Source organism: Spea bombifrons, chromosome 1 (genome assembly GCF_027358695.1).
Source record: "Spea bombifrons isolate aSpeBom1 chromosome 1, aSpeBom1.2.pri, whole genome shotgun sequence".
NCBI lineage: Eukaryota > Metazoa > Chordata > Amphibia > Anura > Pelobatidae > Spea > Spea bombifrons.
In genome coordinates this window covers 121,032,835-121,049,729 of record NC_071087.1, presented here as the reverse complement: position 1 = coordinate 121,049,729, position 16,895 = coordinate 121,032,835, and the positions used below count along the sequence as shown (strand labels likewise).

Genomic DNA, 16,895 nt, shown 5'->3' with positions numbered 1-16,895 from the left:
GCAGCTGGTAAATGTGGAGCATATTTGTTTCCCGCAGCCATATTTCCATTCTATGAATTGTTGGTTTACGCACCAGAATTTGCATCTGCCTCCAAATCACTGCTCACAACCAAGCAAGTGATGGAACAACATCATCTCTTTAAAGCAGCAGGCAGGTTTAATGAGATTTTTTAAAAATCTATTCTGAGAATAAATATAGTATATTTCACAGTATAAGTGAATAATGCATATACAGTAGTAGCTATTTATTTCACGTGTGACACAGGAGCCTCTTGCAAGCAACTGCAGATAATCACCCCCTTCATTTTTTTGTATAACCTCTAGAACAGGAAAACTATTTTTGCAGAAGGGTTTTTAGAAATATTGTTACAATTGTTTGCTTGCATCAGGAAAATGGTCTCTTTGAGGTGTCCTTGAGATATATATATATATATATAGGGATTTTCAGATATTTTTCAGACATGGTTAGCCAACCCAAAAATAGTTACCCCTCATCTGACACATCATAAATTGTAGTTAACAGATACATAATCTCTAAAATAGGACAAAAGGATATTCCAAATGTTTAATGTGCCGCCACCTCATAGAGCTGCCCAGGACCAGTGGACCATCCTTAGGGTCTATAGGTACTTTCCTCAAAAGATGATCATCATGGATGGTTCTTTCTTAGTGAGGCCACGTTGAACTTCTATATCCAAGCCTTTCAATGTATTTGGTGTTACTTTAGTAAGGATGAGTGGGAGCTCCTACCTTAATTTTACTGGAATTTTAGTATCTGTTCTGCATATATTAAGCTCAAAAACCTGCTCCAATATATATATATTTTTCAAAACTTGACTGATGTTATAACTGCAATTTTCTGTTTATTTTCATGATCCCTACTATAAGTCTGCAGAGATCTGACACCATATTTACAACGGAGGAATGCTAGAGAAATAGAGAAAAATAGTTGGGGGCATATTCTGTCATATATCAGACTAGAGCACATACTACCAAATTATAGGGTGACAGCACTGCAGGGGCGGATTGGGGATAATGAAGTGGTCATACCTTGGAAATCTCTGGGTTTCACCTGGAGACTCTGGGTGAAGCACCACTCCTCTGAGCCTCCGGGTCAGTGAGAGGAAACTCTGGGTCATGGGAGTGGTGGTGCAGAATCACCCACTGACTTCAGTGGGACAACCTACCCGCATCCTGCAAGGGCGGTCTCCGTGTAGCCAGAGCGTTCCCAGGTATAGAGGCGGCCTGTCACCTTAAGGCTGGCGGCCGCCAAATGACATAAGTGTGGACTAAGGCTGGATATGAAAGGCTACATATTACGTTTTTATGCTTCCACAGCGTGAGGCAGTGCATATTGAACTGGTGGCCACACATTGAAGCGCCTAGATACATGGAGTGCTCTCGGCCAGCAGCCAACTGGGCATGTGCCAGATTTCCATTCCAGGACTGCAAGATCACACGTAAACCTAGGGTGCCACAGCTTATCAAAAAAAGACATATTTTAGGATATATATCTTAAGATAGCCAAGATAGAAACTGTTATTCAAGAGAAAAAACTAATTTCATTGCTTACCTATGAAAAAAATGTGTATGATTAAAGGAGAGATTATGCAACTATGTAAATAGAGATTTACTAAGTATAGCCACTGACAACAGCGGAACTATATATATTATAATATATGATACAGCAATGGATCTGCAGTGCTGATTTTTCTGATTCCTTTTATGGCAAGGGGTAAAGGATATTTTTGTAACTTAATAATTTAAGTTAAAAAAACATAAAATCCATTGAGTCCAACCCTGCTGTTGCTCCACATTCCACAGATTCATAGTTGTGCCTCAAAAAGGGGAAAAGTTTATTCCTGATCACAACATTTTAATCTGATTTCTCACTGGATCAAAATTCTATAACTAATTATGTCCTAATTAATCTTTATATCCCTGAATACTTATATTTGCTAAAACAATATCCATAAATTGAATGTGATAGCACAACCCTTGTGAGTAATAAGTTCTAAATTTTTTGGTCTTGCTGTTAAATTCAGCTGTTTAGATAAAAACTCCTCTCCTCAAGTCTCAGCGTAGGACCTCTTATTCTTTGTAAGTATGTGTATGATATCCAGTAAGTCTAATTTCTTCTAGTGTAAACACAATTTCTAGCCTTCCCTTACAAAAAAAATACTGCATTTTTTCTGAAGTAATACTGCAGTTTTTTGGACATGAAAAAACTGCAATACTGCACTTTTACTGCAGTATTACTGCACATTTACTGCAGTTTTACTGCATTTGTACTTCACTGTACTGCAGTTGTACTGCAGTTATTTTTGTACTGAAGTACAAATGAAATAAAGCTACAGTACTTTGAAGTACAACTGTAGGTTTGCAATATAAAAAAAAAGTGCAGTAAATGTGCAGTAATACTGCAGTAAAAGTGCAGTATTGCAGTTTTTTCATGTCCAAAATACTGCAGTATTACTTCAGAAAAAACTGCAGTAATTTTTCGTAAGGGTTTCTTCATAACTAAGCTATTCTATTCCCCTTATTATTTTGTTGGTCCAAATCTGTACCAGTTTGTTAGGCTCAATAATGTTCTTTTTAAAAACAGGTGCCCTGTATTGCACTTCAATTCATATCAAGAACTATATCTTACCACTGTCTTACCACTGACTTAGTAGTAAAATTAAATAAAATTACATTTCCTCCTTGTGACACAATAACCCTTTTCACATGACAATATTATACTGGCTTTTACTGCCACTACCTGACATTGAACACAGTTGCCAAATTTATTGTCAGGGTGTGTCCTTATAATCCAGATAGTGATTGATGTGTTTCAATCCTTGGCATGCATGAGGCTGTTCATCGGTAGGAAAGCAAAGGCTAAACTACACAGCCTGCAGATTAGTGCTTTGGCATTTTTTATCTTAGAAAACCATACCTGGTTGTATGTGGTTCTACATTATATGCAACCCAGGCCATATAGACAGTCTCAATCTCAGGGGTAATACACCTTGCTCTTCACTAGCAGCCGAAGTCACAAAAGTTACATGTGATTTAACACCCTGCTAGGATGTGTCATAATTTTTATAAAATACAACTTAACACCATACCTCGATTATTTTTGGGACTCTTTTGAAGCAATAACAATCTTTCTTTGCAATCATTTCATAGTGTTTGAATCAGCAATATACCATAGCCGGTAAAGAAATGAATACAGTAATTAATACTTGCTTACAATCGATCAAAGAAATCTGAGTTGTTTCCTGTTACCTTCTAGTTGTATCAATTTATGTCATTTATCTCCATTGGACTCGTTGAGTGCAAAATCTGTAGCACTACTTAAGTGTTTTGAAGTTAGCATTACAATTAATGAAGTGCAACTCCTCTACAATGATATGAATGTTATACCAGTTTCTTTGAAATCCTGGCGGTGTCCACCATACAGCTCTGTAAGTAGAGGAAGTCGAAGCAGCCTTGATTATTTAGGAAACTGGCAGCTTATCTTTTCTTGGCATGCTGCCTCTTTCCTTAACCCCAGCCCAGATGTGCCATAATCCTCTACAAATGCAAAAGATCCACTGTCTTATTGCTTCATTATGCCCTCTATTATTTAGTCGCAACTCATTCAGATAATCAGTACTGGCTAGACCAGCTATTTTTTTTCCCTTTTGCTTTCTTCTTACTCTGCAAAACCTTCCTAAGATAACACAATTGTTCTATTTCCCCTTCTTTTCTATTAAACGGGCTGTTTATCTATATGGCTATGGCCTAGAATTATTAAGGCTATGATCCATAAATTACATACATGAAGCCACCTGCTTGGTACATGCAGCTGCCCCCGAAGCTTACACTTTTGCGATGTGAGGCCACGCACTAAAGGACATGATCTGCCACACAAGCTGCATTAAAGCTCTATGGGAGGTCCCATCAGAATACTTAACTTCTCAAGGTAGGCTACCTTCATCTCTCCTTCATCTAGAGGAATGACTGTGTAAAGGGACAAGGCATGCAGCATGTAGACAGCCTTTGGTGGGTTGGTAGAAAGAAGTGTGCAGGGAGTAGGTGTAGGCAAACACGAAACTGATCTAAAGACCCAGAAAAGCAGGGCTTCGCTGAGAGACTTTGGATCAACCCTGGAGAGTTCCCAGTTATGGCCATAGCAGACAAGCCCACCAGGCATTATCCAATGGCTAGTTTGAGCCTGCATAGCACAACTGAACATCTAAACCACAACATTTGCTGATAGAAGCACCCTAGCTTTTATCACTAGGGTGTAAGCCAACGTCACAGACAGGGTGTCAAGAAAAAAATGTCTAATGTATCACACTTATTTAACTATGGGTCACATCTACAGTATGACAGCAATACCTTCCGTCTTGCCTATCCTTTCCTTCCCCCTCTCATTCCTTTTCTGCTTCTTCTATCTAAAACCCATCACTCTAGCTCTGTTTAATATATTATTTCTACTTATTTCTCCCACTATTTCTGCCCTGTCTTGCTTTCATTTTTGTTCTCCCCAAATGTTCTTACGAAGAATATTTACCACCTGTACAGTATAACTCAGTCATTCTTTGTATATTAGTATTCATGCCTGTGCCAGACAAAAAGTGTGGGGGGAACTATTTTCCTGTTACACTATAAAGTATGTTATAGTCGATGCTTTATATGGATGATTTGTGGGCATTTCTGATTATACACATATATTAAGCGATAACAAAGATACAGAACACATAGATTTTTCCATCTAGCTGTACCTCTCATTTTAATCGATATAGCCCATAACATTTTAATAAAAATTACCCAATTTTTCATTTCAATCCAGAAAATAAACATAAGTAAAGGTATATATATATATAGATATATATATATATATATATATCTATATATATATATACATACATACCTCATACCACCAACATTTCATGTGTCCAAACACATATCAGTATTTCCAAAACAATTATGCAGACTAAAAAATAAAAAGCATAAGCTATAGGTACATTTAAGAAATCAATATTTAATTATGCTTAAAAGCTGCTAGTTCTCCTTTATGGTTAGTGGTGGTTATGCACCCAATTACAAAGGGTGCATCAAATGATGTCTATCTTCAGTCATCTCCACCTCCTGAAAACTGTTGATGGTGACTGGGGTTCTTGGGCAGGAGAAAAAAAAATAAAACTCAAGGACATATTGGTGAATTGACATTAAGCAGCAAGATGCATGACCACTTCCTTACACATCATACGAAGGACTGCGCTCTTAAACCTGAGCTTCTGCTTGAGCTGGCACTGTTTTCCAGAAAGGAAAGACATAATCAATTGTTATAGCCTCCTGAACATGATATCTCTCTGGCAGCACCTGGTACACCATTAGGAGGATAGTTAATTTCTTGTAGTCGCTGATTATATTCAAGGCTAAGCTGCAGATGTGTGTTCAGAGCTATCTCACATCCATCATACCCTTCTAAGAACTGGTCTATTGTTTGTATGATAATATCCCTGACCCTCCCCCATGGAGATAAAGCCTCCTGGGGATTCCTGCCAGTGTATTGATTAAAGTATATCGTGTGTAATCAGTATCTGAATGATACTGCTGAATATGAAAAATATAAACCAGTGTCAGCAATACCATCTAGCTTCTTTCTTTTCTTTTTTTTTTAACTAAGGATACCTGATTGATAATTTACACTAGTCAAACATGATCCTGGCTTAACCAGCAACATTCATTTGCTAGGATAATCCTCTCCCAAATCTCTTATTCCACTCCACGTCCAAACACACAGAAAATCATTATTTATCTTCTGTGTATTAAATAGACAAATATCAACTGTAGTAAATTCTGCAGTTTAAAGTCCTTCAAATAAACATCTGTCATTTTCCCTATACCCTACATGTTACAGTTCTGTATAATAAATGAACCTATGTAATAATGCTTATAGGTTATGATAAGCATTGTAGCTATATACAGGAGCTACCTAAAGTTTATAGTGTCGCAGAAAGGTATTGTTTATGTTACTGTTCTTGGGATCTGCCTGTTTACTTATAGCTGCAATATTGTTAAGATATTGACATTGGTTATTCCTGATTGGCTTGTAATGGTGGGTTAGAAGAAGGGAGATAACTTCAGCATGGGAAATGATATACAATGGGCAATTGTCCCAGCGTCACTGGTGGCAAAGGGGTCCCCACTTCTGCATGCATACAGTACTTCTTGTGCTGGGTAATGTGGGAGCCCAGATGTGGACCCACTTGGTGCACGGGACCCTCTGCTGCAGATATATTTACAGAGACCATTTTCCTGCCTCCTATCATGTGACATGATCATCTGTAAGGAGCGTAATTTTGAGGTATATGATGCAAGTTGGAGCTATGTGGCTCTCTGCTTGTAAACAAAAGGCAACTATGGTTACTATGTGAGGATCTCCAGCCAGCAGCCTGCAGCTACAGGAAGAGAGATACTCTGCAGGTAGGAGCCTGGGGTTTGTATAGCAGTCACTGGTTATGCAGATACTGTATGTGGGTATGTGTATTTATGTGAAGATAGCTCTGTAGGAAAGCATATTGTATTTCTTATTTCTGTAAGTAAAATTGCTATGTTGTGCCCTACTTGTTATGTCTTGTATGTCCATTGTACAGCATTGCTGAATATGATGCTGCTACATAAAACAATAAAAAATAATATGTCTATGTGCGTTTATTCATACATGTACGCTATGCCTTTGTGTGCATATCAGTGTAGTAACACTAGGGCAGACGCAGCTTCCATGCCATATGTAAAGATTTATTTTTAGAGTGTCTTCTTCATGGCTGCTTGGTTACTTAGCTGTCATAAAGCTTTGTGGGGAAAAACTTGCTTGTATGATGCCCCCCCCCAACTTTGTCTGTGTCCCTTTCCTATGCTCGTGCCTAAGTCCAGGCTAAATTATGTGAATAAAAAAGTATGTGTGTGTGTGTGTGTATAGACATATATGTGCATATTTATATGTTTGTATATAAATAATTATAATTATTCTGGAGGGGGCCCCTTGCAACAGTGTTGCCCCAGCTACTCACTTCACCGTGATGGTGGGTCTTCCACAGCAGACATGTACTGTTAATTAAATTTCCTTGATTAATTGATCTTCAGCAAGTGTTACCACCTTTATAAAAGCTGACGTTTTAGCAGTTTGCTGGTCTGGAGCATTTAGGTGTGTATTAACACAATGCCAAGCAGGAAAGACATTACCAATGATCTTAGAAAAGCTATTTTTGCTGCCCATCAATCTAGGAAGGGTTATAAGGCAATTTCCAAACAATTTAACGACCAATATTCTACAGTGAGAAAGATTATTCAAAAGTTGAAAACAGTCAAGACAGCCAGTCTTCCCAGAAGTGGACATCCCAGCAAATTCACCTCAAGGTCAGACTGTCCAATCCTCAGAGAAATTGTAAAACAAAACAACAAGAGTAACATCTCAGACCTCAGTTGGCATGTTAAATGCTAAAGTTCATAACTACAGCCAAATGTGAGGCCATCGGTCCGACAGCTAAAGCTTGGTCAAGCAACAGGACAATTATCCTAAGCACACCAGCAAATCTACAACAGAATGGCTGAAAAAGAAAAGAATCAAGGTGGTGCGATGGCCCAGTACATGTCCAGACCTCAACCTGATTGAAATGCTGTGGCAGGACCTTAAGAGAGCTGTGCATAAGCAAATGCTCGCAAACCTCAATGAACTGAAGCAATGTTGTAAGGAAGAGTGGCCCAGAATTCCTCCAAAATGATGAGAGACAATGGTTAACTCAAGTTGCTGATAAAGTTGGTCCTACAAGCTATTGAATTATGGGGTGTGCTTAGTTGTTCACACATGGCTTCTCCATTTTGGCTTTATTTTTGCTGAATAAATCATGGTGTAATATGTCATATGTTGTTGTTTATCTGAGGTTGTGTTTACCTAATTTCTAGATCTCCTAAGGAACAGATGGTTGTTATTATGTCTTGATATGTAAAACCATACAATTTTAAAAGGGTGCACCTTCTGTTTCACATGACTGTGTGTGATATAGAGATGTTTTAGTCCCTACACATGGCACTTGTGAAATAAAAATTGTAATTTCATACAGGGATATTATATTTTGGCATGATCAAATCTGATACATTTGTCCAATCTGGCTTGATTCCAAAATTACCTAGAAAACTGTTGCATCATTTGATACTACACCTTATTGAGATCACACCAAGGAAAAGAATGTTTATTTTTATAAAAGGCCTTGGTTCTAATGCACCAAGGAGGTTTCCACCAATGCAATTAAGTGATAGTACTGAGTACAGCTAGCTGCTTTTAGCCTTTTCATTAAAGGAGGCCTATGTGCTATTTACACGTATAAACTATAAACACATTGGGTCATAGGAATGGAACATAGCCGACATAACATTAAAAGCATTAATTAGATTGTAAAATGTCAGCATTCATCATAAATGACCTTGAGGTTAAGTAGATGATTTTTTCCATAATACACATAATTAATTTTCTTTATCATAGATCTAGTACTCTTTCCTGCCCTTTAAATTTGAGCTCAACATAAGACTACAAAATGGATGCAGGTAATTACTTTTCCACTGTTCCTTCTATCATGGCTCTATGTCCTAACTTTTGGCATAAGATCTACATATTATTTAGGTAACACTTAATAAGAAAACCAATGTGTAGATTCCTACTATGATCCAGAAAGAGGTCTCTTTTATTTAGATACTTCCTACTAATATAGTCAGACATTGAGTGAAGGCTCTGGTTTTTCCACACTAAACTTGTCAAACCATATATTTATGGACCTTGCTTTGTACAGACCTACTTTACAGGAGGCACTATACGTTCTGTATTCACAGTGCTCTATAGTAAAAAAAAGCATTCCCTTTACTAAAAGGTATACATCTGCTTACATATTTTTATATCCTTATATCTAAACCTTTATATCCAAACCTATATGTAGGCAGATGTATACCTTTAAGAAAAGTGAACACTTTTTTTGACCTCTGGTCTTCCTCTGTTGACAAGTTCAGATCTGTCTCTATTTGGCTATATATTCATAGAGTACCTGGAGGACTCCCTTTGTCTTATACCTGAAGCTTTATATCTCTTAAGCATGGATCTACAAGGCTCAATAAAATGTACAAGATACACAACGGTGGTTAGACATAATTGTTTTCCATTGTATGGTTTAAACATACTATGCAAAATATTTTCTTTTTGGTTGTTTGAACCTTTGACCACCTTACAAGTACATTAATCTTAATTTAAAGAGATAAGTATACATCCTATTTGCGCAACCTCACTTTATATGTTTTTCAGAAGTGGAGTTGTTGCCTATTCCTGCACCGAAATCCTTTTTAGGGAATTTAATGCTTCCATTATGCTCCTCCCAATCCAGGTTTCATTATTTTGTTGCACCCAAGCATCAAAGTCCAACCAAGCAGTTAATTCTAATATAAATGCCATGTAATGCTTGTGATCACGTATTAGCAAGTAGCAGAAGCTCCAGCACTTTTATACTATGAGAAGGTTCCCTAGAGATTGTAATTTGGACCAGCATGCGATATTTAATGTTTTCTTAATGATCTGGAAAGCACAATTCCACTATTCTTTCCCCCTTTTTCTTTACTTTTTTTTTGCTGATCAAACTAAACATAATTATAGTTCTAATTATATATACAGTATGTTTGTATTAGAGGACTGCATTGGGAGGCGCAAAAAACTTGCGGGCGCGGGCGGTCTTGCTGGGGCTGCGGGCGGGAGCGCGGCGGTCAGGCACTGTACCTGCGGCTCCCGGTAATCCCGCGCAGTCCCGCAAGGCTGCCTTCTCGCTGCTCCCTTACAGTGTCTCCTGTCTTGCTCCGCCCAGGAACTAAACGGAGTCACGTTATGTGACGTCACTTCCCGTGACTCCGCCTAGTTCCTGAGTGGAGCAAGAGAAGAGACGCTGTGAGGGAGCAACTCGAGGGCAGGCTTGGGGGACTGTGCGGGAAATCTGCAGTTCAGGTAAGGAGGATTGGTTACAAATGTGGCGGGAGTGGAACACCCACATTGCGGGAGCGGGCGGGATTGGGCAAAAAAATCAGCGGGAGCGGGATTGAAAAAGCGCAGGGCTCTAGTATGTATAGTATGTATATATATATATATATATATATATACAGTATACAGTATATATACAATACATACAGTAGAAGTTGCTTAATGTGTCAAGGGGCTGTAAATTCAAAGTTTTTAAAGCTACAACACAAATGATATATCTAATTAGAAGCAAACCGAAGAACATAATACATTCAAAATGCAAGGCTACATTTTTAATTTATTCCTCCCTAATACCAGTTTTTGGGCCTTGCACAACTTAAACACCTAGGTTGGTGCTTAGACTGTATTAGGTAAGTAAAAAGTCAGCGTCAGTTTAAACCTGATGCTTAGCTAAATCTGACTCGGCAGGAGCAGAATCAGACCGGAAACCAAGTTAAGCCATCACTTTTCTGGCACTGGGTCTTTACAGTACACCTCTTGCTTGTACCATAATCTTGAGATTACGCAAGACAATCACACCGCAATAATTTTCTTATATGGAGTCACGTACTAAAAGTGAAGAAATGAAATCAGCAGGAAGGTTGGTTTTACCATTTTGCACAAAAACTGCCCTTAAAAGATAACCTTCCCAGTGCAGAGAATTGCCATTCACTGAAGACTCTACTGAAGTAGTTAAGATCCGAGCTCTGCTTCAAGCATCACATGGGCCAGTGATTTTATACGTTCCAGCCTTTCATCTCCGTATATTTTACTGTGCTACTGGTAAATTTTGAAGCCTTTGAAATAATTACCAATAATAATGAGGACGGGAAAAAAAAGGCTAGCAGCAAACACTCATGAATTTTATCAAATTGCATTTTGTTTAGATATTTGTGTATATTACTGGAAAGAGACTGTGACAAAAGGGGGAGAAGGAGGCAATTATGGTAAATTATGCCTCTGACCTTACAATTGCTTTTGGCATAAAAGGTTGCGCTCTGGATGGGAAACAGAACATTTTTCAGTTTCATCAATGGGTTATTAGGAGCGGTCAGCAGGAAAAAAAAGAGGAGGGAAAGGACAATTATATGGTGGTGGAAATTTTAATAAAGTCAGTATCCAAAACTATCCAGGCGGCTAGCCACATCCGGTCATCCTGTCAATTCACAGCTAAATTACATCTGTGGGGGATTCCTACTTGTACATTTACTGAAAATTATAAGTGACTATGTTGGCTGAACAGCCTGTGTGGGTGTTAAAAGGGGTTTTTTGTTATATGTGTCCTTTTGAACTATTTTCTTTGGACTCAATGCAGAAGCGGGATGAATTTCCTTTTAGTGCAAAGCTGCTATTAAGGTAATTGTTCACTGCATGAATATGTTTCTTGACCATACTTCAGTTTATTGTTTAGTTTTATTCTATTGTATTTTTGAAGAAAATAATATGTTTCCCTCTTCTTGTTCTTCTGTATTGCGCAATTTTATCCCATTTTATGGATTTGCACAGCTTTTGCACTAAAATCTACAAGGATGTAGTTGGCAGAACCACTATATACAGTGTATGACACAAAGAATGGATAATGAAACTAAGGATATTGCATCTAGGAGTGTATGTCTAGTTCTGTCCTGGGATCGCAATCTCCTACAGATCAATTTTAATAGATTATAGACCAAGATGAAAGGTCCTGAAAATTCTGCGTGTGCATTCCAGGGAACCACTGGTATTGCTTTTGCTATGCATACATGTGTACTGGATGCTGGGAAAGACAATTCATCCATGATGAGTAACACACTACAGCGGCCGTGTCAAGAATAGAACACAATGATGTGATATTAGATGAACAAATATTTTCACAAATGCATTACTGTGGAAAGACATCACAGACTGTGAGACATATAACTGATTTAACTCTTTGGGTTCTGGTATGGTGACTGCACCTGCACAAAGCATTTCCTTCTGTTATTTAAATACTTCAGAATAAAAATAATACAGTATGACATGAAGAAAGTGTCTTCGATTTTAAAAAACAGCTTTTTTTTTAATTCTTCAGGAGCGGTAAGTTAAACACTGACCTGCCTACAAAACTACTACTCAGAAGGGGTGGTGGTTCCTTAAAGAAGTGTATTACCCCTGATTTTATTTCATTATATAACAACGTGGTTGTCAAAAATGTCACACTCATTGTTCTGAACTAATAACGCACTCTCGGGTTGATACTCCGGTATAAAGGGGAGTAACTCCCACTGCAACCGTTTGCACAGAATTTCATACAATAAAGACTCTGCGGTTCCAGTAATCAGGGACCTCAGATTCAACTGGAAGAGGAAAACATTGCAGCTTTTAAATAGCATCTATTATATTGTAATATAATGACATTATTTTAATTTAAATTAATAGCAGAAAGTGAGATAAAAATCACAGCAATAAGCATCTGGCAAAAAAACTGATGTTTTTCTATACTTGTTACCAAGACATACCTTATCACTCAAATGGTTCTGTTATCTATAAGTACATTTAGTATATATGTTTGTGTATGTATGTATGTATATATATATATATATATATATATATATATGTGTGTGTGTGTGTGTAAATAAATATATAGGCGTTCATGTGGAACATAACAGATGAGGCAAAGGACAAATGTACAAAGAACAATTTCGATATTGTATGTTAAGTCTCTAAACGGTGAGATCAAATGAAAGAGACATCTGTTTGTGAGACACATGGTTATCGACATGTTTATAGACATATTTAGGCAGCTTGAACCAGAATATGTATTATGTGACTTTTAGAACCATAAGCTTTCACCATAATCTTAAATGTACAACTAAACATGAAAGCAAAAAAGGCACAAGCCAGATGTAGAACTATATTTTTAACAAACTGGATATATAATTCAGTTCATCTTCCAATACTACTAATCAGCAATAGAATCTTTGAAAACATTGAACATTTTTTTTCTGGAGATATTGTTTGCTGCCTGTTTTTGACATTCGACAACTTAGAACTTTGAATAATTTGCTAACACCATTTTGTGCAGAATTAAAAAGACTTCCCACAGCCTAGGTGGTTTAAGCTCCAGTGATCTGGATGTAACTGTAATACTTTCAGGCAATGAGATAAATGGTTGGCAGAGATTCAGTCAAATACATCCTAAATCTATTGCTTCAAGCATTAATCCCATTGCCCTGTCCTGTCCAGAATACTAATGTTAAATCACCCTATTATTACATGCATTTGGGGTATTTCGTTTTAACGAGGTGCTACATAAAGGACACTACTGGCGCAATGATTTTGGTTGCTATGATGATTGCACTGCCTTTTCCACTGGAATTGTTTTCTTATACAAAAGTTCCATATGTAATCTCAAAGATGAGAACAATATTTTGTAAGGTGATATCCCATTTTACCCAATGTTAATGAGAAGTGAAAAACCTGTGCAACAATACATACAGTAACCTTAACAGAGTATTGGAGAAGACCTGCTTGGTATATCAAGAGATCATCCAGATCAATGATTCTTAACAGTTTTCCAACTAACCTATAACTATTGATTGGTTGTGCTTAGCAATTGTCCTAAAACGTAATATCTCCATTGACAAGATGCCCTGGCAGCAAGTGTTTCTTCCACAAAGTCTTTTTGGGTTCTGAACTAAGCACATACTGAAGTAGCCCCTGGCCATGTTAGCATTACCCCAATATACACCAAGACTCATGGTGTTTAATCATCCACTATCCTGGCTCTTTTCGAACAAAATTGTTTTTTTTGGATACTTGATGAGAAATCCCCTTTCTCACTAGAAAATAAATAAATAAGTCTAAGGTAGGGGACTGTATTAACCTTAACCTTTAGAGAAGAACAGGGTCAAAATGACCAATGCATTTTTAATGATGATGTCATTACATTTCTCATTAAGAAATCAGGACACCCGTTTAGGGATTTTTGGAATTCAGGAAATACTAGCAGCCCCCTCTTAACATTTTAACATAAACGATGTTTGGTGAGTTATTTCATTCTGTGCATTTTCCTAGAGCCAGAAACTGCATCAAGTAGCTATTTGTTCAACAGAATGCATGTTATGCGGAACCTGAGAATCCAAAGGCAAAATATTATATTGGGGCACTGTTCTGTCTGCAACAAAGAAAGCCAGCGACTCGAGGGTAGTTATTTCTGCGTAAGTAGGCAACACAATAAAGCATCAGAAAAAAGCAAACAAGGTGCTGGGATGCATAGCTAGAAGCATTAGTAGCAAAAAGAAGGAGGTGGTTCTGCCACTACACAGATCTCTGGTTAGACCATTACCTACAATATTGTATACATAATGTAAGGGACCTTTAATTTACTAAGAGAGTTGTAGGTATGTGGCACAGCTTCCTAGCAGAAGTGGTAGAGGCTAATACACCACGGGAATTTAAACATGCATAAAGCTATCCTGAATCTAAGACAATACATGACTGATTAATGTTTGAGTCTCTACATCAGGAAAATAGACAGAACAGATGAGCCAAATGCTTCTTCTCTGCTGTCAAATTCTATGTTTCTATGCAACCCAATACAGCTAGTTAAAGTGTGGGAAACACTGTTGCACATAGCTGGGTTTGACGCTATCTAGAAGTGAACGGAAATGTAGAGATCGGAAACGTATAGCATTTAGGGGAATACAAATAGGTGGTTTATAATCATATTGTAGCGCACTCATTTGTTGAAGTGTGACATTGTCAACATGCGCTTAGTGAAAATGTGATAACCAGCTGTGCGGTTTTCTATCAACTTATTTATGGAAGGCGTCAATACGCAGGTGAGAATATTTCCGCACATCTCAGATCCGCTGTACACAATGTATTTGGAACAAATGCGGGATGTGGTCATATTGATATCACAGGCAATTTGTCTTTTTCTGGAATAAGAAACAAAACGTGACCATGCACAACTAACAGCACTTAACAGAAAGCTGTGAATGAAGACCTGGAGAGCACATTACTATGGTTGTAAACTGTTTGCAGTCACCTTCACAGAATAAAATGATTGCTCACTGACCTAATGTCGTTTTTTAAAGCTTCATTCATAGCGTGACAAAAACTGCTTTTCTGCACTCCTTTATTGTAGTTTTACTGTGTTAAGCGAATGTGTATGCCTGGTAAAGACAGGTCGAAGATGGGTATTTGGTGAACTTCTTTCTTTCACTTATTATTAATATTACTGTTTTCCCTTGTACTTCAAGGCTTTCAGCCTGCATCGGCTTACTGTGTTAAATTAACTAGGCTCCTATGCTATCCTATACGAAATATATCAGTCCCCTAAATGAAGTAAAACAATTCCAACATTCGCAACACAAATATACAACAAAAATAAAAAGAATGGATACAATAAAAAACATCCATAAATTACAATTATTACAATATAGCAGTCTACACCACAAATATTATACTGTGATGAAGATTTAACTCTCTTGCATCCTATGTGGCCATAAACATATTTTCTAAATTGATCCGGATATAATGTGGGCATGAAACATTACATGTCTACAAGAATGAATCCAGGTAATTGTCAACCTCATACATAATTAGAGTAAGTAGAGAGCTACATATATTACCAAAGTGATGTCTTTCCAAAATAATGAGTATTTGTCTAAATCTATTTTTTATTTCAATGTGTGCTTGTGTATTGTATCTGTCTTACTATCTATCTATCTATCTATCTATCTATCTTGATGTATTAAAATCTTAAATGTTCCAGACTAAAACAAATATTTATATAAATATGATAACATATTGAGTCTTTACCATTTAGTTGGTTATAAACTACTTCTTCAAGGTGGTCAAGTCTCTGCAGAATGGACTCCCGATCCACCAAGGCCCCCACTTTGGTGTTTCTGCTCCTCACCCTGCGATCAGAACTTCTTACAATCTGCACCAGCTCCTGGGACCTGTCCTGGATCCTGCAGTATACCGAAAACAAGATGATCCCCACGAACACCAGTATGTTCACAGTCAGCAAAGTTTTGATTTTCCGTGCCACCGCCATGAAATCTGTGGAGACCCAGCATCAGGGCATCCCAACTGAAGTCAAGCATTTACACCAAGCAGAACAAGCACAGAGCGGCACCTACTGCAAGGACCAAACAGAAGAAGACAATAGGAATGAAGGCATTGGGAGATGACCCTCTAGCTCCACTGCCATTCAGAGTTACTGGAAACAGGCGTCAGCACAATAAACATCAGCCACGGAAGGTGAAAGAGGCATTTGCCTAAAAGCATATCTAATGGGTGATGGTTAGAACGTGGTCATAGTCCAGCGATGAAGGCTGTTCTGGATCAGTCCTTCAGCCCTTTGTGAACGGGAGATGTTCTTTCAGCACCACGCTCCTTCCCTAGCGCTCCAGCGGATCTGTGCTGCTTCAGAGCCGGGCAGATCAGGGAGCTGTCCCTTTCAGCACCACCTTCCGAGACTCGTTCCCGTGTATAGAACGATTGTCAATCACCGATCTCCCCGTCTCTTCTTGTAACAGAATAGATGCAGTGTGTTTGCTTTAGAGCACACTAAACAAATGAGTTAAATATATATATATATATATATATATATACATATACTGAGAGGTGGGACTTGACTAGGAAGCAGTGTTCTGGCTCTCCGTGTATTCGTTGGCAAATTCATTTGTGAGACTGTGTGTGTGTGTCTGGGAGTGTGCATGAGTGTGTGTGTGTGTGCCTTGTCCCAACACAAGGCGCCTGTGCAAAGTGACGTAGCCAAAGCAATACTCATCAACATTCACTGGCTAAACCCAGTGCTAAAGCCTGTTCGGGAGACTCTGTGATCACCTTTTCTGCTTCATTGTGAACGGTAAAACAGACATACAGCGATTTAAAT

The 16,895-nt window shown here is 38.0% G+C and overlaps 1 protein-coding gene across 1 annotated transcript in view; it reads right to left on the bottom strand.

The window, feature by feature from the left end:
* The window catches only part of GALNT9 (polypeptide N-acetylgalactosaminyltransferase 9), an 85,940-nt gene extending 69,387 nt beyond the window's left edge, over positions 1-16,553 (bottom strand). Inside the window, exon 1 of the mRNA XM_053471510.1 lies at positions 15,812-16,553. Within this exon, the coding sequence (XP_053327485.1) occupies positions 15,812-16,052 (241 nt within the window). The 5' untranslated portion in view covers positions 16,053-16,553. The remainder of the gene's footprint in view (positions 1-15,811) is intronic.
* Between the last annotated feature and the right edge of the window lie 342 nt (positions 16,554-16,895).